This window comes from Acipenser ruthenus, chromosome 31, assembly GCF_902713425.1.
Source record: "Acipenser ruthenus chromosome 31, fAciRut3.2 maternal haplotype, whole genome shotgun sequence".
In the NCBI taxonomy this organism is placed as follows: Eukaryota; Metazoa; Chordata; class Actinopteri; order Acipenseriformes; family Acipenseridae; genus Acipenser; species Acipenser ruthenus.
In genome coordinates this window covers 5,850,079-5,873,309 of record NC_081219.1, presented here as the reverse complement: position 1 = coordinate 5,873,309, position 23,231 = coordinate 5,850,079, and the positions used below count along the sequence as shown (strand labels likewise).

The 23,231-nt window shown below is 41.6% G+C and overlaps 1 protein-coding gene across 5 annotated transcripts in view; it reads left to right on the top strand.

Moving 5' to 3' along the window:
- LOC117396660 (protein SCAI) overlaps positions 1-23,231 on the top strand; it is a 179,986-nt gene that overhangs the window by 119,410 nt on the left and 37,345 nt on the right. For all 5 annotated transcript variants that reach the window (XM_059005198.1, XM_059005196.1, XM_059005199.1 and 2 more), the window contains one exon: positions 1,646-1,724. In XM_059005198.1, coding sequence (XP_058861181.1) covers positions 1,646-1,724 — 79 coding nt within the window. The remainder of the gene's footprint in view (positions 1-1,645; positions 1,725-23,231) is intronic.

The following is a 23,231-nucleotide window of genomic DNA, read 5'->3' as shown; positions in this document are numbered from 1 at the left end:
CTATTTACTTTCTCCCCTCCCACACACACTATTTACATTCTCTCACACACACTATTTACATTCACACACACACACACACTATTTACATTCACACACACACACTATTTACATTCACTCACACACACACACTATTTACATTCACACACACACACTATTTACATTCACACACACACTATTTACATTCACACACACACACACTATTTACATTCACACACACACACTATTTACATTCACACACACACACTATTTACATTCTCTCAAACACACTATTTACATTCACACACACTATTTACACTCTCCCCTCCCACACACACTATTTACATTCTCCCCTCCCACACACACTATTTACATTCACACACACACTATTTACATTCTCTCACACACACTATTTACATTCACACACACACACACAATATTTACATTCCCACACACACACACTATTTACATTCTCTCAAACACACTATTTACATTCTCTCACACACACTATTTACATTCACACACACACTATTTACATTCCCCCACACACACTATTTACATTCTCACACACACACTAGCATGTCAGTCAATAGGGGAAGCAGCTGAGCCCAATGACCCGATGACCTAGGAAGTTCAAGAGCTTGCAAACAGAGATGTACTTGCCTTAGTGCAGTACCTGTTCTAGTTAAATACATGTTTGCTGAAACAGGTGTTTCTTTCGAAACTGCAAATTTGAGACCTATCTGACAAACGGATGTTCATGGTAGAGAATATGTATGGAACTATTGTGTTAGCTCAGTTACTGTAATGAACCACCAATGGGCCTTATTTAAAGAACTCTGGATCCGATTTCCAAAGCATTCACATACAGAGTTTTTTAAATTAATACAGTACCTTGGAAGATATAGGGCTCCTACTGTACCATTTAAAGTGATAGTAGCTAACAAAATAATCCCATAAAGCTGTTGTACACTTCCACTTGTGATATAGGTCTCAAATGTGCTGATGGAAATACATATTATAGTAAACAAGAAAATACTATAATGTATGCTATAACATCTGTTTGTTTTTTTAAACTGCACGTTTTGAAACCTACATACCTAATGAAAGTGCAAAACAGGTAAGATAATGGAATTATTTTGTTAGCTACAATCATATAAATGGTGCAGTGTGTGATTTAGTGAATTTAAGCAATTTTCTTTTTGCTGGATATATAGAAGTGATTCCATCCAGAACTGCAAATCACTCAATGGTACTAACTTGAAGGAATAACAAAAGAAACTAAATACATTTAATGACAAACATTTTGACTAGAAGCCTTTTTCCGTGTCATTCTGTGTTGATTGTGAATGGAATTTTCTTTGCCTTCAATTTGAAGAAGAGACGTCTGTGGTCTCGAAAGCTAGTTTATATATTTTGTATACATATTTTAGCTGATCTTACTAAAAAGGTATCCCCATAAAAAATATTGTTCATACATCTTGGCGCTGATATTGAAAAAGACTTGTAATGGTTGGCATTTCATTTATTTACTTTTAGTTAATAAATATATATGTGGTCCTTTTATGTCCATATTTGTCTCAACAAACCTCTGCAAACTGTTATTTCAAACAGGCAGTATAGATTTTGTTTTCTGTGTTTTATTTGTATTTGGTGTCTTTATCTTTAGGAACTTCCTGCCAACAGTGTGCTGCTGATGTACCTGTCTGCGACCGGCGTCTTTCCTACAGGCCGCTCTGATTACGAAGGTACAACAGTGGAATGTATTCAGATTCTCTGCTTCCCAGTACATTATTACTTGGAATGTATTCATATCCTCTTCTTCCCAGTACATTATTACTTGGAATGTATTCATATCCTCTGCTTCCCAGTACATTATTACTTGGGGTGTATTCAGATCCTCTTCTTCCCAGTACATTATTACTTGGGATGTATTCAGATCCTCTGCTTCCCAGTACATTATTACTTGGAATGTATTCAGATCCTCTTCTTCCCAGTACATTATTACTTGGAATGTATTCAGATCCTCTGCTTCCCAGTACATTATTACTTGGGATGTATTCAGATCCTCTGCTTCCCAGTACATTATTACTTGGAATGTATTCAGATCCTCTGCTTCCCAGTACATTATTACTTGGAATGTATTCAGATCCTCTTCTTCCCAGTACATTATTACTTGGAATGTATTCAGATCCTCTTCTTCCCAGTACATTATTACTTGGAATGTATTCAGATCCTCTTCTTCCCAGTACATTATTACTTGGGATGTATTCAGATCCTCTTCTTCCCAGTACATTATTACTTGGGGTGTATTCAGATCCTCTTCTTCCCAGTTCATTATTACTTAAAAAAGGGAACTTATCAATTGCATTTTAATCCTAACCTTTTTATTTAAAAGAGAGTAACTTCAAATCTGATGTTTGGTGAACTTCCGAGGGTACGAGCAGCGTACCTTGACCCCCAGCAGCATCACTCTAAAAACCCAAAACAAACCAACTTAGAGCACAGCTCCTGAAAACCACCATTGGGTTTGTTAGATTTCGTGCTTAATTTGAATTATTTCATACTATAAAACGGGGGTGAGGAACCTATGGCCCATTGCTTAATTTCACCTGGCCCGCAGCACACATTTGTAAATATATTACAATGTCACTTTTAAAAAATAATAGGGCAGCAGTGTGGAGTAGTGGTTAGGGCTCTGGACTCTTGACCGGAGGGTTGTGGGTTCAATCCGAGGTGGTGGACACTACTGCTGTACCCTTGAGCAAGGTACTTTAACTAGATTGCTCCTGTTAAAACCCAACTGTATAAATAATAATAATAATAATAATTTTTTTTCACTGTTTGGAGGTTAGCGATGGGGTTGTAGGTAGGTTAGATATGTGGCAACAGGTTTTGTATTTTTGAACATCATGCACATGACGTGGTTGCTAGGCAGCGTGATTTCCTGACACCGGCTGTGCTGCACGTTCCAACGCATGAGACATTTGCCCCGGCAAAAAAAAAAACAAAAAAAAAAAACCTCTTAATTTGCTCCTACTACTACCGTGTACTTCTTTCATTAAAACTTGGCTACTGCAAACAAAAGAAGGAATGTGGATGCAGAGTGTCGTGTTTTTAATGAAAAATGGACACATGATTTTTTTTTTTGTGAAGGTGAAATGCTAGCCAGTGAGCCTGATTTGTGGCGATGCAGTTTCTGTCATGAAAAAATCAAACCTAGAATGGCACTACAACACAAAGCACATAAAATATGAAGAATTTCAGGGACAACTGCGTGCCGACAAAATTATTATTATTATTATTATTATTATTATTCTTATTTATTTCTTAGCAGACGCTCTTATCCAGGGCGACTTACAATTGTTACAAGATATCACATTATTTTTACATACAATCACCCATTTATATAGTTGGGTTTTTACTGGAGCAATCTAGGTAAAGTACCTTGCTCAAGGGTACAGCAGCAGTGTCCCCCACCTGGGATTGAACCCACGACCCTCTGGTCAAGAGTCCAGAGTCCTAACCACTACTCCACACTGCTGCCCGATTTAAAGCATTGAAAAATAATTTGAATGCGCAGCAAGCTATTTTTACAAGACCAAGAAAAGAGCTGGACAGTGTTGTACAAGCAAGCTGTGCGGTGAGTGAATTTATTGCAAAAAAACTTAAGCCTCATACAGAAGGTTTGTAAAGGTTTGTAAAGGAGTGCATAGTCACAACCACCGTTTTATTGGTGCCTGAGAAACTTGAATTATTGAAGCTTTTGAGCTTATCTCGCAGAACAGCGTCAGATCGAATTCACGATATGGCTCAGAATATTGAAATGTATCTGACAGATTCTGAGAGTGAATTTGAGTTATATTTTCTGTCTATTGATGAGACAACAGATGTAACAAATACAGCCCAACTGTCTATTTTTTTGCGTGGAATCACACAAGGTTTTGAGACATGAAAGGATTTGCTCTCTTTATTGCCAATGAATGGCAATTGAGAAGGCTTTTTAATAATTGAGTGGGCTTACTACTGATGGTGCCCCAGCTATGACTGGATCACAAAACTGACTTGTTGGCCTGATCAAGAAAGAAATGAATCGCCTCAGCCTTGATCCGAGTAAGTTGAGTGTGTGTCACTGTATCATTCACACAGAGAATCTGTGCGCGCAGTCCATGCGACTGAACGACGTTATGTCTGTAGTAGTATTGAGCATTAACTTTATTAAAAGTAGAGGATTAAATAGCCGCCAATTTTAAAGAGCTATTGAAAGACCTTGAATCAGAATATGGTGATTTAGTTTTGTGAAGTGCGATGGCTGAACCGAGGGAGCATGCTGAAGTGGTTTCATGAATTGAAGGAAGAAGTGAAGCTTTTCATGGAGATGAAGGGAAAACCTGTGCTTGAGTTGAGTGACCCCAAGTGGCTGTGTGACCTGGCATTCATGGTTGACATAACGCAATACCTTTCGGAGCTCAATTTAAAATTGAAAGGCCCTAACCAGCTGCTTACATGCCTACTTTCAAACATAAAATGGTTTGAAGCAAAGCTAAAGCTGTGGGAAATGCAACACAGTGCCTTTTCCAACACTTCAGGGACAAAAACCAACATCAACAGTGGAGTATGCCAAGGAGTGCTGAAATTGACTTAATAAATTTAGTGAGCGATTTCAAGACCTAAAATCGAAGGAACTTGAATTAAACATTTTTGCCACTCCTTTCAATGTTGAAGCAGTCGATGTACCTGAAGACATTCACCACGAAATAATTGAACTGCAAAGCAACAGTGAACTTCAGGCTAAATACAACAACCTGCCTCTGCCAGAATTCTACAGACTGTACGTGGGAGCCGATGAATTTCCAAATTTGAGAAGACACGCGCTGAAAATTGCATTGCTATTTGGTACAACGTACCGTTGTGAACAGTTATTTTCCAAGTTTATGCTTGCAAAGAACCGCCTGCGTGCCAGCTTAACAGACGACAGTTTACAAAACCAGTTGAGAGTGGCAACATCTTCAGTGCCAGCAGATATCACAACGTTCGCCAAGGAAAAGCAATCTCAACCATCACACTAAAAAAAAAAAGCGGGTGAGTTTAAACTTAAAAGTTTTATATTTAAATAAAAAGAAAAGTAGTCTCAATTTCTGTGTTTTAAACTAAATTAAGTTGGTATTTTGTGTGTGGCCCGCGATGGATTTTTTCCATGGACCAATGGCCTGTTTATAGGAAAAAGGTTTCCCACCCCCGCTACAAAAACTGAATTCATAATTTTATATGCAAATGTTTTATGGTTCTTGGCTTAATTGAAAACAACAAGAATCTTTGAATATAGTACATGCATTTCCTAAATGGTAATAATATCAACATGAATTAAGTCTAAGACATTGAGAGAGACCTCTAATTGAAACGCTTGTCATTGAATTGATGAAGTTTCTTTGTGTGTCTAAGTTCCCTTTTCAATTCGAAGACGACAACCAGCAATACTTTTGGGATATGCCTGCCACAGGTCAGGTATTCACTGAGCATTTTATATCAGAGCTGCCGATAGGCCCCTCCTGGGAGTGACATCCTTGGTCCCTCCTTCCGAGGGAACAAATAGTCACTCCATGGAGATCACTTCCTCTTTTGCTTCTCACTGCGTTAAGGTAAGATACTAACCTGTCCAGTTGCTGTGATTGAGTTTGTATGAAATAGCTCTCACTCGAGTTTTACTGGAGTTACTCTGCTTTATTTTTGAAAAATATTGCTGGAAGTCGGCTTGCCACTTCCCTGGAATCAGTAAACTCAGCTTCTGTGAACTGAGCTATAATCGTTGCGCAACTGCGCTTCGTTAATTTTTCTCGCTTGCGCTGCAGACTGCTTTCTAACCTGCAGCATCTGCTGTTATGATATTTTCTCCTGCTAATTGCAGCTAAAAAAAAAGACTCAACCGGTTGTCTCGGCCCGCCCGCTTGGTGCGCTAGGCCTAAATAAATAAATAAATAAATAAATAAATAAATAAATAAATAACTCTCTTCAGTCTACCCGCCTGGCGTGGTGACTGCTCTACTCCCACATCTCAGCAGGCGAGACAATCAAAGCAGGCACAGGACATATATGATTTAAAGGACCAGATGGCTCAAGTCCCGGAGTATTTGGCCAGACAGCAGGCTCAGCCCCCTGTTCTGCCGCTAACACCTGCCCCAGAACTGACCCCTTTACCAGTGGTCATCCGGGACAGTCTGTCCGCTTTAGGGCTTTCAGACGCGGTCGAAAGTACACTACAAAACGCTAGGGCCTCCTCCACAAGGTCGTTGTCTGCCTACAAGTGGAGATATTTTCAACACTGGTGTCTGACCCGGGGTCATGACCCTGTCTCTTGCCCTATAGCAACTATTCTACAATTCCTTCTACGCCGAAAGTTTACCTGGCAGCCATATCTGCATGCCATGTCCCCGTTGATTCGGTGTCACCAGGCGACCATTTCCTGGTGACCCATTTTTTGAAGGGCGCTTGAGTGGGATCTAGACCATGTCTGGGATGACGGGAACAGGGTACCGTTACGCACGAAACCCGCATTCCTCTCTAAGGTAATCAGTCAGTGGAGCTAGAGCCTTTCCCTCCCCCTCCATTTTCTTCGGAGGAGGATCAAAGACTAAACTCCCTCTGCCCGGTTCGAGCATTGAGATGTTATGTTGACAGGACGAGAGCTCTGTGTCAGTCTGACCAGCTCTTCGTCTGTTATGGTGTATGGATTGTAGACACAGTTTCGAATGCATATACTAATGCCGGCCTACCCCCTCCTGGGCGGGTGGCCGCACACTCTACCAGATGAGTGGCTACATCATGGGCCCTCTTTAGAGGAGACTCACTATCTGACATATGTACTGCGGCTAGCTGGGCTACCCTGCATACTTTTACCAGGTTCTACTGACCTAATGTGCTAGATTCCTCTATGACTTCATTAGGCACGAGGGTCCTTGAGGTTGCACACTCACACCACTAACCAGGGTTTTGCGATCTCGAGTCATCCCTTGTCTGCTGTCTCCGCTCACGCTCCCTCGCGACGGCTTTGGTATAGTTTTCTCAAAAGTATTGTTGGTGGTCGTCTTCGAATTGAATTGAAATGGAATGTTAGGTTATGGATGTAACCCTGGTTCCCTGAAAGAGAAGACGACAACCAACCTGCAAGGTCGCTTCGGTCACCTTCGCGAGTTCGATGCAAAAGAGGAAGTGAGCTCCATGGAGTGACAGTTTGTTCCCTCGGAAGGCGGGACCGAGGACATCACTCCCCAGTGGGGCCTATCGGCAGCTGTGATATAAAATGAATACATGACCTGTGGCATCCCAAAAGTATTGTTGGTGGTTGTCTTCTGTTTTAGGGAACCAGGGTTACATCCGTAACCTTAACGTTCAGCACTATTGAGTGTTTCAAAGTTGGTGACAACTTTAAGCATTTTGCACTGAAGGAGTAGGAGGGGGAGGTCAATACTTGCAACTCAGTATAAAAGTGACATTTTATTTAGTCACTCGTTTGTAATTTACTATACTACAGTCATTTTTTTTGTGTTGTCTCACCAGTAGCAACCATACATAGAGATACATTCTTGCAACATTCAATCATTTGTCAAACTTGTCATAAAATTTCATCAAATTACTATTGATCATATTATCAATGCATCCCATGCATTCCTACTGTATGCATGTATTTTCGTATAGGCATCTGTGGCAATGTGCCCCACCCCTGTGTGCATTTCTGTGTTGTATGTTGCGTGTCGTGTGTTAATGTTGGTGTATAGATATTGCTGCATGGGATATAAATGGGTGTGTGCAGCACGAGTTATTTAAAATGTATAATTGTATTTAGGCACAGGGATTGCACTTCACTTCACATGCATTTAAAGTTTTTAATAATATGTGAGCACGGGGTTGCACAGATTTAGTTCACGTGCACCGTGTAACAATTTTTGTTTTTTTTTTGGTTCCTGGGTAGTAAGTGTTATTTCCTAATTGCTTATGCCTCAAAAGTATAGAAAATGGCTATTATTCCCCACAAACTTTGCTTTTGTGACCAGAACAGTGATATTTTGAAATTTACCTATTTCCAATGAGAAAACGGGCGAATTTGTGTCTTTTCGTTCACATAAAGTCAGAAAAAAACAACATATGAATCCAAATTAACATGTATTTATACTAAAGTAATACAAAAATGACTACAAAAGATTTAGAAGTGAGTAGTTTTTCGAGATTTACGATTATACTGTAAATCACTTTCACAAATCAGCCCCCAAATGTAGTCTCCCATCATGTTCTCGTTATACTGTCCTTGGTAGCGGCGTTCAAAGTCCAGTATATCCTGGTGGAAGCGCTCGCCTTGCTCCTCCGAGTACGCTCCCATGTTCTCCTTGAATTTATCAAGATGAGCATCAAGGATATGGACTTTGAGGGGCATCCTACAGCCCATTGTGCCGTAGTTCTTCACCAGAGTCTCAACCAGCTCCACTAGTTTTCGGCCTTGTGATTGCCCAGGAAGCCCCGAACCACTGCGACAAAGCTGTTCCAAGCCGCTTTCTCCTTACTAGTGAGCTTCTTGGGGAATTCATTGCACTCCAGGATCTTCTTTATCTGTGGTCCGACGAAGACACCGGCTTTAACCTTTGCCTCAGACAGCTTAGGGAAGAAGTCTTGAAGGTACTTGAAGGCTGCCGACTCCTTATCTAGAGCTCTGACAAATTGTTTCATAAGGCCCAATTTGATGTGCAGTGGTGGCATCAGCACCTTCCGGGGGTCCCAGCCGTACTCATCATACTTCAAGGCGTCCAGCAAGGTCTTGATGCTGTTGTAATCCTTTTGAGGTGCACCAAGTGAGCCAGGGGAAGAGACGGGTACTTGTTACCATTATGGAGCAGCACGGCTTTGAGGCTCCTGGATGAGCTGTCAATGAAGGACAGTATAACGAGAACATGATGGGAGACTACATTTGGGGGCTGATTCGTGAAAGTGATTTACAGTACAATCGTAAATCTCGAAAAACTACTCACTTCTAAATCTTTTGTAGTCATTTTTGTATTACTTTAGTATAAATACATGTTAATTTGGATTCATATGTTGTTTTTTTCTGACTTTATGTGAACGAAAAGACACATCCGCCCGTTTTCTCATTGGAAATAGGTAAATTTCAAAATATCACTCCTGGTCACAAAAGCAAAGTTTGTGGGGAATAACAGCCATTTTCTATACTTTTGAGGCATAAGCAATTAGGAAATAACACTTACTACCCAGGAACAAAAATTGTGTTACATAATTAATTGGAAATTGAATCCCAGCACAATTTGTATATACAGATGCACGTTTCATTCACTCGGGGTTGTGTGTTCGGTGAGTGGAGAACGGGTGTGGAGAAGGAGAAAAAGTAAAGAAAAAGTAAAGTTTCTTTGACTCACCGTGTTTGTTTGTCTGTTCGTGCACGTGTCTGTTTACTATTTTGTTGTTTTGTTTGTCTATTTATTTTGGCCCAAAGTGCTGTGTGCTGTTTTTGTTTAAAACCTTTTATTTTGTTCATTATTAAACGCGCAACAGTGCAATTCACATTTCACTGTGCAGTACTGTGTGTTTCTTCCGCGTCTGACAGCCTGCTTGTCACAGCATCCCATTATGCATGTTTCCCTGCTTCCGGCTTTACTACATCTCTGTCTGTTTGCTAGTTTCACAGATTTGATTAGCGCTAATCCTGGACTACCTAATGTTACTGTGGGTAAAGTAGTCCAATCCTAGTGTTAATCAAGGTCTGTGAAAGTAGCCGTTAATTTATATCTTAAGAACCTAATGTAATTGTGATTAAACATAAGTACATTGATAAAGAAAAATGTATGACAATTCGGCTAGTGAATACTTAATTCACTCTCCTAAAGATGTGTGATCCTCATGCTTACAATCACCTTTTCAATGTGCTTTAACAGCTACTGTAAATAGGGTATCCATCTGTGACAATTAGGATATGTTTAAGCTTGGATGTCAGTAATTAATATCATAGTTGCACTTCCCTTTTAGATGCATCTATTTAAAATGAGGTGTGACTAATTGAGATCCTAGTTGCAGTGGAATGATGGTAGCCTTAAGCGTAATGAATACTTTTGATACTTTAATTTCAACTTCCTCCCTAGTTAGTAGTTCTTCCTCTCTCACACACTCTTTTAGTTTCTCAGTCTGCTTTATGCTTGTTAAAATAAAGCCATACCACTGTTTTCTCTCGCTGTAGAGGAGGACTGAATTAAAGTAATATTCCAATGCCCAGTTTAATTACATGGTACTTAAACCCATCCTCTCTAATAGCAGATGTCTACAGCAAGAGAGAAACCAACCATCTTGGTAGCAGTGGCGCTGATACATTTTCGCTTTAGGATACAGTAGTGTTACAGTAATTTATTTTTTCTATCTCAGTGACACAATAGTAAATATCATTTTTCCGAAGTTCACACCACCTGCCTGTACTGCACAGTTCATGTTATTCCCCAAATGCCGCTGCTATATCATAGCATAGTACATGATTCAGTAATTCTGTGCAGCTTCATCAAAGAACTAAGTAACACACTTATCTCTGACTTATGGCTTGTGTATTCCACTTATTGTGATTTTATTTTAGGTGTTTTATAGTAATTTTACTTTCATGTATTGTGCACTCAGCCGTGGTTTTCGTCTAAGTTCCTTAGCGGCCTTGTGCCCCGCGTGAAGCCGGCAGCTCTGCTGCCCCTTCCTTAAATCGGCTACTTGTTTTCTCTCTTAAGCTGTTAGCTTTGGTTGAAGCTTAAAAATAACAAATAATGTTTTGTTAAAAACTAGATTAAAATAACGGTAATTGTTTGGTTACTGTAATGTGTGTGAATTATTTTTTCTTTCTGTGTATTCTGTTTTTTCCACAGAAATTGTAATGCGGCTGCTGGGCTCAGCTGAACTGCGTTAGACCAAGACACGCCTTGGTGTGTCGTTGCCACATTAAGATCTGCTTGCAGAATTAGTGTGAAAACTGTTAGGGCTCTAGCAGTAGCCTTTCCTCAGTTTTTGGACTGTTGGTTAGACAAGAACGTTATAGGTTGGTATCTTTATAATCGGTCACATGTTAACTGTAGGTCCCAGACCTGCTTCTGTTTCCGTCGGTACAACGAACAAGGTTATCTTTTACTGATTCACCAGCAGTCGCTGGGCCACAGCGAAGGCTGTCTGGGATTTGACAGCAGGCTTCCCCCAGTCTTAGGGCTGTGTTTGGTTAAGCCAGAAGCTATACAGATGGGCATCCCTGTATACTGCTTCTTCAGTAACTCTAGGTCACTGATCTACCACCATTCTTAGTGAACAGTGTGTACCGTGCTCCATGCACCCTACCATTTGTACCGTGTGCACCGTGCTGTACCGTGTGCACCGTGCCATACCGTTTGCACCGTATCGTGTGCATTGTGCATCGTACCATACTGTCTGTACCTTACCGCATGCATTGTGCTGTGCATTGTGCACCATACTGTACCTTTTGCACCTAACCATACCGTACCTGTAGAGCAACGGAGTAGCACACATAGAATCGCAGCAAGAAGATCTGCTGTCTATCGCTGCCTCGGAGGATGTGGTCGATCAAGAGTTTCCCTCTGAGGGAAACTCAGATAGCACAACGCCAGTAGCGCATATGTCATTGTCAGCAGAGCTTATGCTGATGATGCAAGACGTTCGTTATTATTTCTTAGCAGACGCCCTTATCCAGGGCGACTTAAAATTGTTACAAGGTATCACATTATACATTATTTCACATTATACAGATATCACATTATTTTTACATACAATTACCCATTTATACAGTTGGGTTTTTACTGGAGCAATCTAGGTAAAGTACCTTGCTCAAGGGTACAACAGCAGTGTCCCCCACTGGGGATTGAACCCACGACCCTCCGGTCAAGAGTCCAGAGCCCTAACCACTACTCCACACTGCTGTTCGTTGCCCTCTTAAAGTCCCATGGTCTGTAGTTGACAAGTGGAAACACTCTATTTTTGAGGATGATCCCGCTCCCTCTCATGTGTCTCCTTCAGTACACCTAAACTTTATTTTTAAGGTCCATTCATCCTGGGGTCACCCAACTACAGCGCCTGCTGCTTCCTTGGGGACGCTGTACAGCTTACATGAGGCAGAAAAACTTGGCTTGGCTAATTTTCCCCCAGTAGATGCCACTATTGCATCACTGGTGCAAGCTCCAAAGCTAGCGCTTTTGAAGAAAGACGGTACCTGCCCGAAATAAACAATGCAGGGCTTCAGAGACTATTCTCAAGAATGCTTACTCAGCCAGTGCGTTCGCCACACGGCTGGGCAACTACAACAGTACCGTGGTAGCTTACCAGAACTGATTGTTAAATCTCTCCGAGAGCCACAGACCTACACCACAGCAGCTTGAGGAGCTGCGGTTGGTGAATAAGAACCTGCTCAGTATATCTAAGTTGAACGGGCAGGCGGTGGGCAGGAACCTTGCTGCGTTAGTAGCCGCAAGGAGACAGCTCTGGCTGTCCCAAACATGAATAGCTGATGGGGACAAGACATCATTGCTGGATGCTTCCATTACTCCAGGACACACTTTTGGTCCTGCAGTAGATGATATGCTGCAGCGCTGTCACCGGGCACGATAGTCTATGAAGGAACTGGTGCGCCTGCTTTCCAAGCAGCCTCCTCCAGTACGTAGACCAGCACCAAACTGGCGGCCAAGGTTCCAGCGGCTTCAGAGACCAGTACAGCCGGCCTCTGCTAAAGCCACAGGTGGGTTTTCACAACCAACCTGTGGCTGCGCAAAGGGGAAACTTTAAGTTCCACCGTCAAGCGCAAAGGCAAAAGCCTCACGCTAAGCCTCAAGCAAAGCAGCATCCCTAGCAATTTTCTGCCACAGGCCCAGGGCCACTTTTCAGGGAGTCACCTGGTGTACTGGCGTCAATGCACCTCGGACACCTGGGTGCTCAATACTGTATAGACTGGCTATTTTCTACAATTCAGACATGGTCCCACTTCATTCGAGGCATGACTACAATGTTAGTCACGGACCCATGAGATGCGATGGTGTTGTCTCGGGAGGTGACAACCCTGCTACAGAAGCGGCCTATTTGCACAGTTCATCCTTCTCTTCGGTAGAAGGATTTTACTCTAGGTACTTCCAGGTGCCCAAGCGGGATGGTGGCATCAGACCAAACCTCAACCTCAGACAACCTGTATCTGAGTCGACGGAGGTTCCGAATGTTGACTATTGAGCAGCTGTTGCAATCGGTAAGGCCAGGAGACTGGTTCACCACGGTGAACATAAAGGTCACTTATTTCACATCCCCATAAGACCAGGGCACAGGAGGTACCTCAGGTTTGCTTTCCATGGGACAGTGTACGAGTTTCGGGTACTGCCATTCGGCCTCTCTCTAGCTCCCCGTGCCTTTTCGAAGTGCACGGAGGCTATTCTGGCCCGATTTGAGACTCCAGTGCATCAGAGTACTCAGTTACCTGGACGACATGCTCAGTCTCCAGTGCAGGCAGTGACCCACATGGAACTCGTCACAGACCACCTTCATCGGTTGGGTCCGACAGCGAACTCTGCAAGACATGTTTGCAGACAGCCTCCTGCGTCTGGATTCCAGGTCCATGCTGTCCACTCTGAAGAGAATAGCTGCTTGTCTGAAGCTTTTTCAGCTCAACAAAAAAGTTCACATTACTGATGTTTCAGAGGCTTCTGGGCTTGATGGCAGCAGCTTCCCAGACCCTTCCTTTGGGTCTTTTGCACATGCGTTCTCTCCAAACCTGGTTCAACAGCAGAGTTTTTCAGCCCGCATTGAACCCGGGCCGCCTGTTAACGGTGTTTCGGCACTGTCTGCAGGCACTATCCTGGTGGACACAGCCTGCTCTCCTGCGCTTAGGCGTAGCGCTGGGCACTGTTAACAGAAGGGAGGTTATCAAGAACATAAGAACATAAAGTTTACAAACGAGAGGAGGCCATTCGGCCCATCTTGCTCGTTTGGTTGTTAGTAGCTTATTGATCCCAGAATCTCATCAAGCAACTTCTTTAAAGATCCCAGAGTGCCAGCTTCAACAACATTACTGGGGAGTTGGTTCCAGACCCTCACAATTCTCTGTGTAAAAAAAGTGCCTCCTATTTTCTGTTCTGAATGTCCCTTTGTCTAATCTCCATTTGTCACCCGTGGTCCTTGTTTCTTTTTCAGGTCAAAAAAGTCCCCTGGGTTGACATTGTCAATACCTTTTAGAATTTTGAATGCTCGACTCAGATCACCACATAGTCTTCTTTGTTCAAGACTGAATAGATTCAATTCTTTGAGTCTATCTGCATATGACATGCCTTTTAAACCCGGGATAATTCTGGTCGCTCTTCTTTGCACTCTTTCTAGAGCAGCAATATCCTTTTTGTAACGAGGTGACCAGAACTGGGTGACCAGGGTGTGTGAACTATGCATCAGCTGCAAAGTCACTTAAAATTACGTCTCACCCGAAAGACGGAGCACAATGAGGTTAAGTAACTTGCTCAGGGTCACACAATGAGTCAGTGGCTGAGGTGGGATTTGAACCGGGGACCTCCTGATGACAATCCCTTTTCTTTAACCACTGGACCACACAGCCTCCTACTAATGCACATTTTTATTGCCTGTGTGCAGTACCTTACACTTTTCTCTATTAAATGTCATTTGCCATGTGTCTGCCCAGTTCTGAATGCTGTCTAGATCATTTTGAATGACCTTTGATGCTGCAACAGTGTTTGCCACTCCTCCTATTTTTGCGTCATCTGCAAATTTAACAAATTTTCATGTACTATACGATAACGTAGATTAGGAATAGCAGAGGACCTAATACTGATCCCTGTGGTACACCACTGGTTACCTCGCTCCATTTTGAGGTTTCTCCTGTAATCAGTACTTTGTTTTCTACATGTTAACCACTCCCTAATCCATGTGCATGCATTTACTTGACTCCCTACTGTGTTCAGTGTGAGAATTAATCTTTTATGCGGGACGTTGTCAAAAGCTTTCTGGACTTACATAAAATGGGAGAACCCGGTGAGGGAGCACGACGGACGAAATTGAAATGGTGGAAATGACAAATGACTGCTTCCTAACGCAATTTGTCAAGGCACCGACTAGAGGGGAGGCATGCCTTGATTTAGTCTTTTCAAATAACGAAGACGGAATAACGGAGGTCAGAGAGCCATTGGCAAACTCAGACCACAGCATGGTCTCATTTGAAGTATTTTTTAAAACCCCAAAAGTAATGACTAAAGGTACGGTTTAGAATTTTAGAAAAGCAAACTATGAAGGTATGAAATAGACTAACAGAAGTAGATTGGAGTAAAATAGAGAAAACATCCACAGAAAAAGGATGGCTGTTTTTTAAAACTGTAGTTCTAGAGGCGCAAAACAATTACATCCCAAAAGTAGACAAATCTAAATCTAAAACAAAATGGCCAAAATGGTTTAATAGATCAATTTTAAAAAATATTCAGTGAAAAAGGCACTTTTCAGAGCATTTAAAAGGGACCAAAAACCAAGTACACAGAAAGAGTACTTGGAACTGCAAACACAAGTCAAAAAGGAAGTTAGAAAGGCCAAGAGAGAGATAGAAATCAATATTGCAAAGGGGGCTAAAACCAATTCCAAAATGTTTTTCCAATATTATAACAGCAAGAGAACATTCAAAGAGGAGGTTAAATGTCTGATCATAGACGAAGAAAAAAAAATAGCAAATATATTAAATGGTTACTTTTCACAGGTTTTTACAAAGGAGGACACAGACAACATGCCCCCACATGTCGACCTGTTCCTATCCAATTTTAAATAACTTTAGCATAACAGAGGCAGAAGTGTTAAAGGGACTAGGAGCTCTTAAAATAAACAAATCCCCTGGGCCGGATGAGATCCTCCCAATAGTACTCAAATAAATTGAAGAAGTTATTTACAAAGCGCTAACCAAGATCATGCAACAGTCTCTTGACACAGAGGTTGTACCGACAGACTGGAAAATTGCAAACGTAATACCAATCCACAAAAAGGGAGACAAAACCAAACCAGGTAACTACAGACCAATAAGCCTGACTTCTATTATATGTAAACATATGGAAAATATAATAAGATCAAAAATGGAAAATTACCTATATGGTTACAGTATCCTGGGAGACAGTCAGCATGGTTTTAGGAAAGGGAGATCGTGTCTAACTAACCTGCATGACTTTTTTGAGGATGCAACATTGACAATGGATAATTGCAAAGCATACGACATGTTTTATTTAGATTTCCAGAAAGCTTTTGACAAAGTCCCGCATAAAAGATTAATTCTCAAACTGAACGCAGTAGGGATTCAAGGAAATGCATGCACATGGATTAGGGAGTGTTTAACTTGTAGAAAACAGAAATTACTGATTAGAGGAGAAACCTCAAAATGGAGCGAGGTAACCAGTGGTCTACCACAGGGATCAGTATTCGGTCCTCTGCTATTCCTAATCTACATTAATGATTTAGATTCTGGTATAGTAAGCAAACTTGTTAAATTTGCAGAAGACACAAAAATAGGAGGAGTGGCAAACACTGTTGCAGCAGCAAAGGTCATTCAAAATGATCTAGACAGCATTCAGAACTGGCAGACACATGGTAAATGACATTTAATAGAGAAAAGTGTAAAGTATTGCATACAGGAAATAAAAATGTGCATTATAAATATCATATGGGAGATTCTGAAATTGAAGAAGGGAACTACGAAAAAGACCTAGGAGTTTATGTTCACTCAGAAATGTGGGGAAGCTATAAAAAAGGCCAACAAGATGCTCAGATATATTGTGAGAAGTGTTGAATTTAAATCAAGGGAAGTAATGTTAAAACTTTACAATGCATTAGTAAGACCTCACCTAGAATATTGTGTTCAGTTCTGGTCACCTCGTTACAAAAAGGATATTGTTGCTCTAGAAAGAGTGCAAAGAAGAGCAACCAGAATTATCCTGGGTTTAAAAGGCATGTCGTATGCAGACAGGCTAAAAGAATTGAATCTATTCAGTCTTGGATAAAGAAGACTACGCGGTGATCTGATTCAAACATTCAAAATCCTAAAAGGTATAGACAATGTCGACCCAGGGTACTTTTTTGACCTGAAAAAAGAAACAAGGACCAGGGGTCACAAATGGAGATTAGACAAAGGGGCATTCAGAACAGAAAATAGGAGGCACTTTTTTACGCAGAGAATTGTGAGGGTCTGGAACCAACTCCCCAGTAATGTTGTTGAAGCTGACACCCTGGGATCCTTCAAGAAGCTGCTTGATGAGATTCTGGGATCAATAAGCTACTAACAACCAAATGAGCAAGATGGGCTGAATGGCCTCCTCTCGTTTGTAAACTTTCTTATGTTCTTATATGCTTAAATGCTTTGCAATTATCCATTGTCGATGTTGCATCCTCAAAAAAAATCAAGCAGTTAGACACAATCTCTCTTTCCTAAAACCATGCTTACTGTCTCCCAGGATATTGTTCCCTATAGATCATCTTCCATTTTGGATCTTATTATAGTTTCCATAAGTTTACATATAATAGAAGTCAGGCTTATTGGTCTGTAGTTACGTGGTTTTGGTTTTAGCCCCCTTAGCAATGTTCATTTCTATCTCTCTCTTGGCCTTTCTAACTTCCTTTTTGACTTGTGTTTACAGTTCCAAGTACTCTTTCTGTGTACTTTGTTTTTGGTCAGTTTTAAACTCTCTGTAAAGTGCCTTTTTTTGCTGAATATTCTTTTTAAATTGATCTATTAAACCATTTTGGACACAGATGCGTCCAGCCTTGGCTGGGGCGGTAGGGAGCGCAAGGGTTATGGAAACCTAGGCTCCATATAAATATTTTTGTGCTGCAGGCAGTGTTTCTAGCCTTGCAGAATTTACAGGGGAGACACGTGCTTATAAACCAACATGGCGGCCTCAGGTCCCCCAGTCTCCATCGAGTAGCCCACAAGCTGTTGCTTTGAGCTGTTGCTGAGCATTCAAAATTCTAAAAGGTATTGACAATGTCGACCCAGGGGACTTTTTCAACCTGAAAAAAGATACAAGGACCAGGGGTCACAAATGTAGATTAGATAAAGGGGCATTCAGAACAGAAAATAGGAGGCACTTTTTTACACAGAGAATTGTGAGGGTCTGGAACCAACTCCCCAGTAATGTTGTTGAAGCTGACACCCTGGGATCCTTCAAGAAGCTGCTTGATGAGATTCTGGGATCAATAAGCTACTAACAACCAAACGAACAAGATGGGCAGAATGGCCTCCTCTCGTTTGTAAACGTTCTTATGTTCTTACACCATCATCTCCTCTCACTGTGAGCACTACATCTGCCATGGATGACGAATTGGGCAGCAGACCTCCTTTCAAGGGGAGTCCCCAGTGCCTCAGAATGGAGGCTTTACCCAGATATGGTGAGCCTCATTTGGCAACGATTCAGAAGAGCACAGGAGGACCTTTTTGCCTCCCAAGAATCAACCCATTGTCCCCTCTGGTTCTCCATAACAGGAGCCGGGGACCCGCTAGCAATAGGTGCCTTGGCACACCAATGGCCAAGGCAGCTTCTGTATGCCTTTCCGCCACTCACCATGCTTCTGCTGTGCTTAGAAAAGATCAGGCAGGACCGGGCCAGGGTGCTATTAGTAGCCCTGTATTGGCCTAGGAGACTGTGGTTTTCAACCCTAATACAACTCCTGACCAGCCAGTCGTGGAGCTTGCCAAAACATTGCGACCGCTCAGTCAAACGCGGGGGACATTGTGGCATCCCAACCCATCGAGCCTACAGCTCTGCGTCTGGGTATGGGCCCTGAACGGTAACATTTCAGCCGTCTGGGGTTATCTAATAGGGTCATTGACACCTTACACAATGCCAGAGCGGCATCCGCGCGTTTCCAGCACGGGTATAAGTAGGCCGTGTTTCAAATGTGGTGCCTGCCTAATGGTTACATGGGCAATGGTAATGGTTACATTTCGTACTTGATAGGGAACGTTAGGTTATTGTCATAACCCTGGTTCCATGAAATAGAAATGTAACCATTCACCTTCAAGGTTGCTTTGTCCATGATTGCAGCAGCTTTGAAGGAAAAATGATGACAATGTTTGTATCAGCATTTTGTTTTTGTTTTTATTTTGCCCTCGTGGGGCAGGCGCGACTGCATCACAGGCACTGCGCGCAGCTTTGATATATCTATTCAGGTTAGACAGTATTAAAGGTTAAATACCCATTAGGTAATGGTTACATTACGTTTGTCTATATGTCACATTCTATAACATGCTTGTAACAGAGGTGTATCCGCTGATAGTAGAGGTTGACGTTGAAAATGCCGTTCATGCTTCCAGGTTTTATTGACAGAATGTACAGGGGTTTCAGTGGTAGGTGGTCACCACTAGGGTACCAGCAATGATAGTTCTAGTGTAGGAGGATATACACAAACACAGTGTACATGAAAATAATAAATACAAAACAAAACACTGTGGAAAAACAGCTCATAAAACAAAAGCTGGCCTACTTAAGGTAGCTGTGGTAAAGCCTATGCTTAAGAGACACAATTTGGACCCTAAAGTCCTCAATAACTATAGGCCAATCTCCAACCTTCCACTCTTAGATAAGGTTCTAGAGAGAGTTGTTGCAATTCAGTTACAAACGTTTCTCTTCATGGTATATTCGAGAAGTTTGTCAGGTTTCCGTGCTGCACATAGCACCGAGACGGCCCTTGTCAGAGTTGTGAACAGTCTGCTGATAAGCTTTGACTCTGGCTTTCCATCAGTTTTAATTGTTCTAGATCTAGTGCTGCCTTTGATACTGTAGACCATTCCATCCTACTGAATCATCTTGAAAGCACAGTAGGACCATCTGGCCTTGTCCTGTCCTGGTTCAAATCTTATCTTTCTTTTAGGTTTCAGGTCGTCTCTATTGGGGAGGTAAAATCGGCATTATTGGAAGTTGTCTGTGGTGTTCCACAAGGCTCCATTCTAGGTCCCTTGTTGTTTTCATTATATATGCTACTGCTAGGTGACATCATCTGCAGACACGGAGTGAACTTCCATTGCTATGCTGATGATACCCAGCTATATTCGTCCCTAAAGCCAGGAATTTCTTCTGCCTGGGTGTTATTAGCTACTTGCCTTACATACATCAAGCATTGGACGTCACAGAATTGTCTAATGTTGAATTCAGATAAAACCGAGGTTATGCTAGTGGGCTCACAGAACCAACTAATAGGAAATGTGGGAATACATGCGCTCGACCCTTGCAGTCTCTCATCAAAACTTAAACTAGAAATTAAGAGTTTGGGGGTCATCTTTGATCCTGATCTATTACATTAGGGAAGTTACTAAAGCACCTTTTTACCATTTGAGAAATATAGCCAAACTTAAACCAATTATTTGCATATCTGATGCCAAGAGCCTAATGCATGACTTTATTTCATCTAGAATTGATTGTTGTAATGCACCTTTTTCTGGTGTCCCAAAACGTGTGGTATCCTGCTTGCAGCTTGTTCAGAATACCGCCGCTAGAATTCTGACTAAAACCAGGAAAAATGAACATATTATCCCTGTTTTGGCCTCTTCACACTGCCTCCCTGTGCAGTATAGAATTGATTTAAAGATTTTGCTGTTAACTTACAAGGCCCTGAATGGATTAGCGCCTAGTTATTTGCAGAAGTTACTGACCCCGTATCTTCCAAACCGCACTCTGAGATCACAGGATGCGGAGCTGCTGGTTATACCTAGGGTCACAAAAGCAGCACGGGAGGTAGGGCTTTTTCTTGTAAAGCTCCTAAATTATGGAATGCTCTGCCTTCATTTCTCAGGGAAGCTGGGACCATTACAGTTTCAAGTCAAAACTAAAAACGTGCTTTTATAAAATGTCTTTCTTATCTTAGTGGGTTTTAATGTAACTTTAAAATTGCTGCTTTTGTATTGTGTATACTGCTATTTAAATGGTCTGTGACATGCTATACAAATGTATTGTGGTTTGTTCTTTTTTTCTGCTATGTAACAACAACAACAACAACATTTCATTTATATAGCGCCCTTCATAACAAGTATCCCAGGGCACTTCACAGAGGAAAAAAACAAAAAAAACTAAAGCCAAATCAAATAAGTACGTCTTAAGACGAGTTTTAAAAATCCCTATAGTGTCTGAATTTCTTACAATATTTGGGAGGGAATTCCAAAGTTTGGGAGCACAGACACTGAAAGCCCTGTCCCCTGAGTACGCAACCTAGATTTCAGAACAACCAACAAACCAGCCTCTGAAGAACGTACATTTCGGGAGGGGGCGCTGGAGACAATCATGTCAGCAGTGTATGCAGGTGCCGTGCCATGTAAGGCTTTATAAGTTAAAAGAGCAATTTTAAAATCTTTTCTAAACTTTATAGGCAGCCAGTGGAGTTTAGAGAGAACGGGTGTCATGTGGTCGTGGGATTTTGATCTAGTTAGAACACGAGCAGCAGCATTTTGAATATATCGGAGCCGCCTTAGAGTACTGAGGCCACACAACAATGCGTTACAGTAATCTAATCTAGATGTAATAAATGCATGAACTAGCCTTTCGGCATCAACTAGTGGCAAAAAAGGACGTAGACGAGCGATATTATGAAGGTGGAAAAAAGCAGTCTTAGTAACACTGCGCACGTGAGCCTCAAAGGTTAGAGCAGGGTCCAAAACAACACTCAAATTTCTAATAATAAAACTAGCTTTAATAGTAATTCCGTCTAAAAACAGTATGGGGACTTTACTCAGTTGTTTCCCAGATCCTAACAACAAAGCTTCTGTTTTATCAGAATTTAACTGTAAAAAGTTGTCATGCATCCAACATTTTATATCAGCAATACAATGTGACAAGACAGAAACTGCTGTATTAGAGTTTGTTTTAAAAGAAATATCAATTTGTGTGTCATCTGCATAAAAATGACATTTGACACCATGGTGTTGAATGACCTGGCCTAAAGGAAGCATATAAATGTTAAAAAGTAAGGGGTCCAAAACAGAACCCTGTGGAACACCTGAAACAATGACCTCAGGATCAGAAACAAAAGTACCAAGTGAAACTGAGTGACATCTGTTTAAAATATATGATCTAAACCAGTCCAAGGCGATTCCAGAAATACCAACAGTTTCCTCTAACCTTTTAAGTAAAATAATGTGGTCAACTGTATCAAAAGCTGCACTCAGATCCAACAAAACAAGAATGGGTAAGCAACCAGAGTAAGTAGCCATTAACAGCCATAAACGCATTTAGTGACTTCCAATAATGAAACCTCCCTGAAACTCATTGGTGAAGGTGAAGGAGCAGCAGCTGGAGGAATAAGGAAAGTCCCTCTCCAGGAACCTTCTCCCTGACACCAGGGGCGGCGCCACGCTTTGGCCTGAGGGGCCTGAGCCCACCCATTTTGCTCATGGGCCCACCCAGTTATGGAGCGATTGACAATTAAAAACATTTCATTCCAAACCGTATCAGACTGTAATCTGCTGCGGCAAGTCTAGCTCATCCTTGTGGTTCAAAAAATATATCTGTCCCACCCACCGTTGTCATGGTTATGAAAAAAAAGATTGGTGATTGGACGGCTTAGATATGAGATCTTATGTCTTCGATACTATAGTATTGAAATGACAGCGCGTCGGCAGCATACATACAGGAACTTTTCTTTCATTGCAAGGCACGCAAGCAACTGGCTTGTGCAGCTGCTGTTTAGTTATTTTTACATTTGCAATTAGCTATCTAATTACCTACACAGGGCAACAGTGTGGAGTAGTGGTTAGGGCTCTGGACTCCTTACTGGAGGGTCGTGGGTTCAATCCCAGGTGGGGGACGCTGCTGCTGTACCCTTGAGCAAGGTACTTTAACTAGATTGCTCCTGTAAAAACCCAGCTGTATAAATCGATAATTGTATGTAAAAATAATGTGATGTCTTGTAACAATTGTAAGTCTAAGAAATATAATAATACTGAATGTTTAGCCAACTTTGCAGTAAACCATAGCTATATTTGCATCTTATGCATTAGCTATGTCCCGACAAATTTTGTAAAAAGAAAACGAACCAACGAATCAACAAATGCGCAAGTAATGTAAGTACCTACATTTAATTTTACAAACTTGAATTCAGTTGACTGATGCAGCTGAGATGTATGTTATGCTCGACTCATGCCTCTATTCCTGTTTTTCTTTTTGTTCCCATGTAACTGACACTTTTTTAAAGTTCAAATGGAAGTATTAACATTCACTTTTAGTCACTGTATGAGA